Source organism: Lontra canadensis, unplaced genomic scaffold (assembly GCF_010015895.1).
Source record: "Lontra canadensis isolate GAN:19392208 unplaced genomic scaffold, GSC_riverotter_1.0 scaffold9, whole genome shotgun sequence".
Taxonomy (NCBI): Eukaryota; Metazoa; Chordata; class Mammalia; order Carnivora; family Mustelidae; genus Lontra; species Lontra canadensis.
The window spans coordinates 12,933,874-12,940,835 of NW_022631003.1; the positions used below are offsets into that span (position 1 = coordinate 12,933,874).

At 37.6% G+C, this 6,962-nt stretch overlaps 1 protein-coding gene across 1 annotated transcript; it reads left to right on the forward strand.

The window, feature by feature from the left end:
• Window positions 1-369: 369 nt before the first annotated feature.
• On the forward strand, window positions 370-5,310 carry IFNG (interferon gamma). Its single transcript, XM_032854875.1, has 4 exons — window positions 370-587; window positions 1,747-1,815; window positions 1,910-2,092; window positions 4,600-5,310. Exons 1-4 carry the CDS (start codon window positions 474-476, stop codon window positions 4,732-4,734), a joined length of 501 nt encoding a protein of 166 aa, XP_032710766.1. The 5' UTR covers window positions 370-473; the 3' UTR covers window positions 4,735-5,310.
• The last annotated feature ends 1,652 nt before the right edge of the window (window positions 5,311-6,962 follow it).

Here is a 6,962-nt window from a genome sequence, read left to right on the forward strand (position 1 = left end):
CAAACAAATGATCAATGTACTCTGTGGACAACAACTCAACAATTTACAAGGGCAAAGGATAGAGATGTAAAAAATTTTCCAATCCATGAATGGTGTGAAGTAAAAGTGCTTTCAAAGGATCCCACAAGAATGGCACAGGTGGGCATAACGGGTCTGCCTCATCGTCAAAAGACCCAAGGAGTTGAAAGGAAACTCTAACTACAACACCAAAATGCCACAAAACCATAGTTATTAATACAAACTAGCATCTCCGCCTATCTGTCACCATCTCATCTAAAAAAAAACTTGTGAAAATACGTAATCCTGAGGACTTCAACTAGGTATAAATACCAGCAGCAGAAGGAGATGCAGTACAGTTTTCTGATTGTCTGTAGGTCGGCTATTAGAAACGAAAGATCAGCTGAGTCTTTCGGACCTGATCAACTTAAACTGGGAGCTACTGATTTCAACTACTTCAGCCTAACTACGAAACAATGAATTATACAAACTATATCTTAGCTTTTCAGCTTTGCGTGATTTTCTGTTCTTCTGGCTATTACTGTCAGGCCATGTTTTTTAAAGAAATAGAAGACCTAAAGGAATATTTTGTAAGTATGATCTTTTAATAACACTTGCTGGTGTTGAAATGACTGAATGTTGACTGGGAGTTGTCTCTATGATACGCTGACATCTCTAGGCCATAGTCATCTTGAGAAGACTTGGTGTTATTTTGACTGTTTACTATGCATATTTTTAACTAAATGATCTAGATACTGCTTTTACCCTCTGCTCAATGTGGTATAGAGACATAGGGGCTTTCACTAATCTCCCAAAAGATGGGAATAATACGGATATAAAGCACAATGTTGATAATTTTGTGGTGAGAATTCAACTGTGATGTCAAGTAATATGCATATTGAAACAATGACTAGCTATTAGTTTCTGACTTCTTAGAGTACTACGGGGGTGCAATAAAAGGTCAAGATTAGCATTAAACATGGTAATCTGAATTGATCAATTAAACAATATGAGGTCCTTCAAGTTTTGGCTTAAAAAAATTATAGGTGTTTCTCTCCAAACAATGGTTCCAAAGTTATACTGCCCTGTCTATGTTATCTTTGGATTATACTTGAACTCAGTCACTTGCTGAGATTTTGTAGGAGTTATAATCTGGCTTATATGAAAATTTTAGTTTGTTTGTTTTGTTTTACGAGTTTTTAAAAATGTTATTTGTGGCTAATTAAAATCATTTTTGCATTTTAAATATTTTATGACTTGTCCAAAATGTAGCTATTATAATTGTAGCTATTATATTTAAGCATTCTCAAGTTTTTTTATTGTTACATCATCTAAACAATTTCACACACACACACACACACACACACACACAGAATTATCTTTTAAAGCTGATAATACCGTATAGGAGGACATCAGTAGATGTTATGGAGACCAGTACCATAGGGGGGCAGTATTTTATAGTGCGATGATTTTTTTTCTTTTTTAACTAGGCTTGAAAATACTTTCCTTTCCTTACTATAGTTATTTGGGACAATTGAAGTATCACTGGCCTTGTTGAGTTCATTTGTAATATTGAAATTTAAGAGCTGTACTAGGAAATAAGATAAAATGTCGTGATAGTATTTGGTTATATTCAACATACCAGCTTTACTAAATACGGTTGAAAAGAAAATCAGTGACTATTGTCAGCAATAAAACTTGAAGTACATTTTTAGGGATTGTAAACCATTTTTCTTTCTTCTTTTTTAGAATGCAAGTAATCCAGATGTAGCAGATGGTGGGCCTCTTTTCTTAGATATTTTGAAGAACTGGAGAGAGGTAAATGAGTATTTCCATTTTGCTGCTTTCCCTGTTGCTTATTTTCTGAGGCATAAATTCATAGCAACATTTCTTTGTGCTCTTTTCTTCCAAGGAGAGTGACAAAACAATCATTCAAAGCCAAATTGTCTCCTTCTACTTGAAACTGTTTGAAAACTTTAAAGATAACCAGATCATTCAAAGGAGCATGGATACCATCAAGGAAGACATGCTTGTCAGGTTCTTCAATAGCAGCAGCAGTAAGCGGGAGGACTTCCTTAAGCTGATTCGAATTCCCGTGAGTTGATCTTAATTCTTTCTTTGATTTCATTGCAGAGGCTCTTGCAAAACACAGAATTTCCAGAAAGTAGATTAGCTACTGGGTATAGTTGTTAAAACTGTGAAGTGAACCCATGGCCAGAACTTTTCCTTAGTAATTCCATTTGTGCTTGTGGGTGACTTTGCCAAGTCAATATGGAAATCATTTAATTTTGTGAGTTGGGGGGAAATGCTGGCGTTGTGTCTTTGTGCAGAGACAGGTGAATGGACAAATCCTGTGAGGAGGAAGTAGTGAAGGAGCCAAGGGGAGTGCTGAGAAGAACTTCTCTCATTGTTCCTCGTTTGTGTGATGGAAGTCTCCTGCTTAGGCTGGGAGACTGCAGGTCTTAATGGAAAGGGCAGGGGTGGGGGGGGTGGAGAGGATTTGTGTCCTCCTCCCACATTGGTCACCAAGGAAACTTGTGACCCCAGATGAATCACAGGCTTGGCTAGGGCTCTCTTTCCTCACCCTGAAAAAAGACTTTTGGGTTCACTCTAATTTCTCTGTTCTCCTTTACTCTAAAACTGTACCATGCCATGGATAGAAAAAGAGAATGAGATAGCAAAAAACTCTGGTCTCTGAAAAGGCACTAAGCACATTCTCTTACCAGGCTCTGGTCAGCCTCTCCTATGGTACAGCCCAAGTAGCAGAGAGAGTGTTTGTTTTTAGAGAAGAAAATAGAATTTATACCTTATGAAGAAATTGTTTTATCAACTTTTGGATACTTAGCTATCTTAGCTGGAGAGATCCTTAGCTTGTCAAGCCTTATCTCATGAAACTGCCTTGAGTCTTTAAAGTTATGGCTTCCAGAAGCTGAGAGATAACTTTGAAGCATAAAGATAAATCACATTTTCCAAAATTTTATCTAGGAGACAAAGGCCACTAGATTCTTTTGGGTTTGGCTTTGATGTACAAAATTTGAATGAGAAAGGGCAGGGTCTTGTGATGACTTGTCCTCTCAGGATGTGTGGCAGCTGTCATTCTTCCTTGGCCTGTCTCTCACCCCTCTCAGATCAGATAAGGGCTTGTTCTTCAGGATTTCTCTAGTCTCGAGTATGTTAGATGGTACAGAAGTGGTTTGGAAAATTATTAAGACCATTACCATTTCCCACTGATAGTGTTTTCCAATGGTCAGCGGATCCTTTCTGACCCCAGGCTGGAGACTGAAAAAGCACTTGTTCCTAACTCAGGGCTGCCCTTTGCTTGCTGTTCAGTCCTAGATGAGTCTCTTGGTTTCTTGGTGATACTCGGAACACCGGAAAATAAAACTTATCACTGGAAAACACAGCTGGTAGAAACTTTTTCCTACTCTGCTGTAACGGGGCCTTGAAAAAAATCTGTGGGTCCCATCCTTCTGGAAGCTCCAAGCCTCCTGTTTCATCATGGGCAATTTGAGTGAGCTCTCAACCACTGTCTCCTTTGGCTGAGTTGCTAGTATTTAAGAATGTTATGCTTTTTAATAATTAGTCCTGAAGCCTAGAATCCCTCTAGTTATTCTCAGAAGTGTGGCAAGGTGGTCACAGTCTTTCCAGTATTAGAAAGAAACATAGTGGCAGAGCCAAGATGAAAGTAAATGGTCCCCATTTTAATAAAGGTGAACTCACCTAAATGTTCCTGCAGGTTAGAGTGAGGAAATAGTTGAATTTGCTTGGATAGAAAGGTGCAGTGAAATTAGCTGCAATCCCTAATTTTAAAAGTTTGTGCTAGTAATTGCTTATTGCCATATGAATATGCTTAGTGTTTACTTTTAATCCCATTGTAGAAATGATGAAACTGACCAAATTGGGGGGAAATGAAAAATTATAGTATTCATCTTAGACTTGGTGTTTACAAAGTGCTGAACCTATATTGGTGGTTCTCAAACTTTGGTGAGTAACAGAATCACCTGGGGAGCTTAATAACCACACAACTGCATAGGTCTTCTCTGACTTCATGCATCTGGGTCTCTGAGTTCTTCATTAGGTCTCCAGGTTATTCTGCAACACACTAAAAGTGAGAACCATTGACCTATAGTAACTCATTTGATACTTACAGCAAAGACTAATTAAAGTACAAGGTGGATAGAATTGGTAGGGAGCCTAGAGATGATTGAAATAATCTCCTCATTGTTTAGATGAGAAAACAGAAGTTCAGAGAGGTCAAGTGACTGGTTTAAAGTCAGAGTTATTGCACACAGTATTCAAACCCACATTTTTTGTCACTCCACTTCACTCCACTAAGGCTCTTTTCACTATATAATTTTGAGAATTCCATGGCAGTAAATTTGAGGATGTATCATGTATCCCATCATATTACAGCATAACTGGCAATTTATTTATAATTTTCATCTTAATAAGTGAAGAAACCACCATTGTGTATTAAGATAATATATTGTCAGTGAAAATCATTTGTTTTGAAGGAATACTTCTATTTTCATGATATTAACAGCATAATATTCTGATGGCTTGTATGTCTGGAATTAATTTTGCTGCTTTCTTCCCCAATAGGTGAATGATCTGCAGGTCCAGCGCAAAGCGATAAATGAACTCATCAAAGTGATGAATGATCTCTCACCAAGATCTAACCTAAGGAAGCGGAAAAGGAGTCACAGTGTGTTTCCCGGCCGCAGAGCATCGAAATAATGGTCATCCTGTCTGCAATATTTGAATTTTTAAATCTAAATCTATTTATTAATATTTAATATTTTACATTATTTATATGAAGAATATATATTTAGACTCATAAATCAAAGTATTTATAATAGCAACTTTTATGTAATGAAAATGACTATTAATATATGTATTATTTATAATTCCTTTATCCTGTGACTATTTCATTCAACCCCCTCCCTTCTTTTTTCTGACCAACTAGGCAAGACTGTGATTTCAAGGCATAATCTCAGGAACCAACTAGGCAGCTGACTTAAATAAGACTCTGTGGGTTATGCATTTATTTCACTTGATACCATGAGCACTTATAAATGAAATGATGCCATCCAGGCGCTGCCTACTCGGGAACATGTCTGTATTATGAGCCACTGCTCTAATGGCATGTCAGATGACACTTGAATGTGTCAGCTGATACGACTTGTCTCCTGATTAAGAATATAGCATTTCTTCTCATGCCTGGTGCTTCAGAATACCACTGACAACTATGACTGTACCCAAATGGAAAGTTATTAATTTGTTTAGTTTATCAATATTTAATATATATGAATAAAGTATAATTTCATAATGATTTGTGCTGTGTCAGACTTTTTCTAAGAGAGGACTGGGGTAAATGAACTACACTCTAATGAATTAGTAGGAAGAAAGTCATTTTTTAGCTGTGGAAATCTTAGAATTGAATGAAGGCCCAAATGTGCTACTTTTCTCCACTGGGAATTTCTTGGCTTCCTTTGCACCATCTGACAGCTGTTTGAGTTCTCTTTCCAAAATATAAATTTAATCATGTTACCATTTACTTCAGAGAGTCTGCCATAGAAAGTAGTCCAAGTTGTTTAGCTTGGCATGCAAAGATTTATTTCTGTCACTTCCTCAAATCCCTATTGCATCATTTATGTAGGTATCCCCCATCTCCTCTGTCTACCTTGGGCAAATACCACTGGGTATGGAATAGTGAGTGTGAGCTCTAAGGAAAGAGGCCTGGATTGGAGTCTTGGTCCCACCATTACAAGTGGTGTAAGTTTTAATTAATTCCAAGCTGCAGTTTCTTTAGGTGATAAAGAATAATTGTGACTTTCTCATAATATTGTGGTGAAAGTTCATTCTTTCATTCAAGAAATATTTATTGGAGCAACTACTATGTGCCTCGTGATGTTCTAGATATTTAAGATTACACCGGGAACAGGACAGAAATCCCTGCCCTTGGAGAATTTAAAATTTAGCCAGGAGAGAGAGATAATAAACCAAATACATAAAATATTAGTAAATTGCATGTTATGTTAGAAGGTGTTAGGTGCTATGCAAAAGAGTAAAGCAGGATGGGGGAAATTGGGAAAATTATATGTAAGGCTAAGTGAGTGGGCTATAGGTTTAAACAGAGTGATTAGAGTTGACTTCATTGAAGAGATGACATTTGAGGAAGCACTTGTAATAGGTAAGGGAGATAGCCACTTGGATTCCAGGCAAGGGGAACATCCTTACAAAGGCTCTGAAGTAGAGATTTGCCTTGCATGATATAAGAAAATCCAGTAGACCAGTGTATAGGAGCAGAATGAGTCAAGAATAACTCAAATTTTTTGACTGAGCAACTAAAAAAAAAATGAAGCTGCCATCAACTGAGATGGGGAAACTAGAGTGAGCAGGTTTGGGGAGGAAAGTCAGTTCAATTTTGAATATGAAGTTTAAGATGTCCATTAGAATTCTAAGTGAAGATGCTGAGGAGGCAACTGGCCAGATCAGTCTGAAGTTGGTAAAGAACTGGACAATTGATATAAATTTGGGAGTTGAGGCATAGAGAGGTTATTTGAAGACCTAATACCAGGTGAACTCATGAAGGTCATGAGTTTACAGAGTGAAGAGGAGTGCAAGGATTGAGTCTCCAGGCATGTCATCATTAAGAGGCTAAGGACAGCCCGTGAGGGAGACTGAAAAGAAATGGTCAGTGAAATAAGAGGACAACCAAAAAAAGTGAGACATCCTGAAAACCAAGTGAAGAAGTGTTTCAGGAATAAATTTGTCAAGTGCAGGTTGGTCTAGTCAGATGAGGACTGAGAACTGACCCCTTGATTCAGCAAAGCAGAGGCCACTGTTGATCTTGGACAAGAGCAATTCTGATGTAGGGTGAGGTTGAAAGCCTGCTTGCAAGGGGTTTAAGAGAAACATTACAGACAACAACCATAAGTAACTCTTCTTAGAAGTTTTGCTGC

What these genes read in the sequence shown, in the direction of transcription:
- IFNG (XM_032854875.1), top strand. Translation starts at nt 474, where the DNA reads ATGAATTATACAAACTATATCTTAGCTTTTCAGCTTTGCGTGATTTTC. An exon ending in TTTTGAAGAACTGGAGAGAG is followed by an intron (nt 1,816 to 1,909) that starts GTAAATGAGTAT and finishes TTTTCTTCCAAG; the next exon opens with GAGAGTGACAAAACAATCAT. An exon ending in TTAAGCTGATTCGAATTCCC is followed by an intron (nt 2,093 to 4,599) that starts GTGAGTTGATCT and finishes CTTCCCCAATAG; the next exon opens with GTGAATGATCTGCAGGTCCA.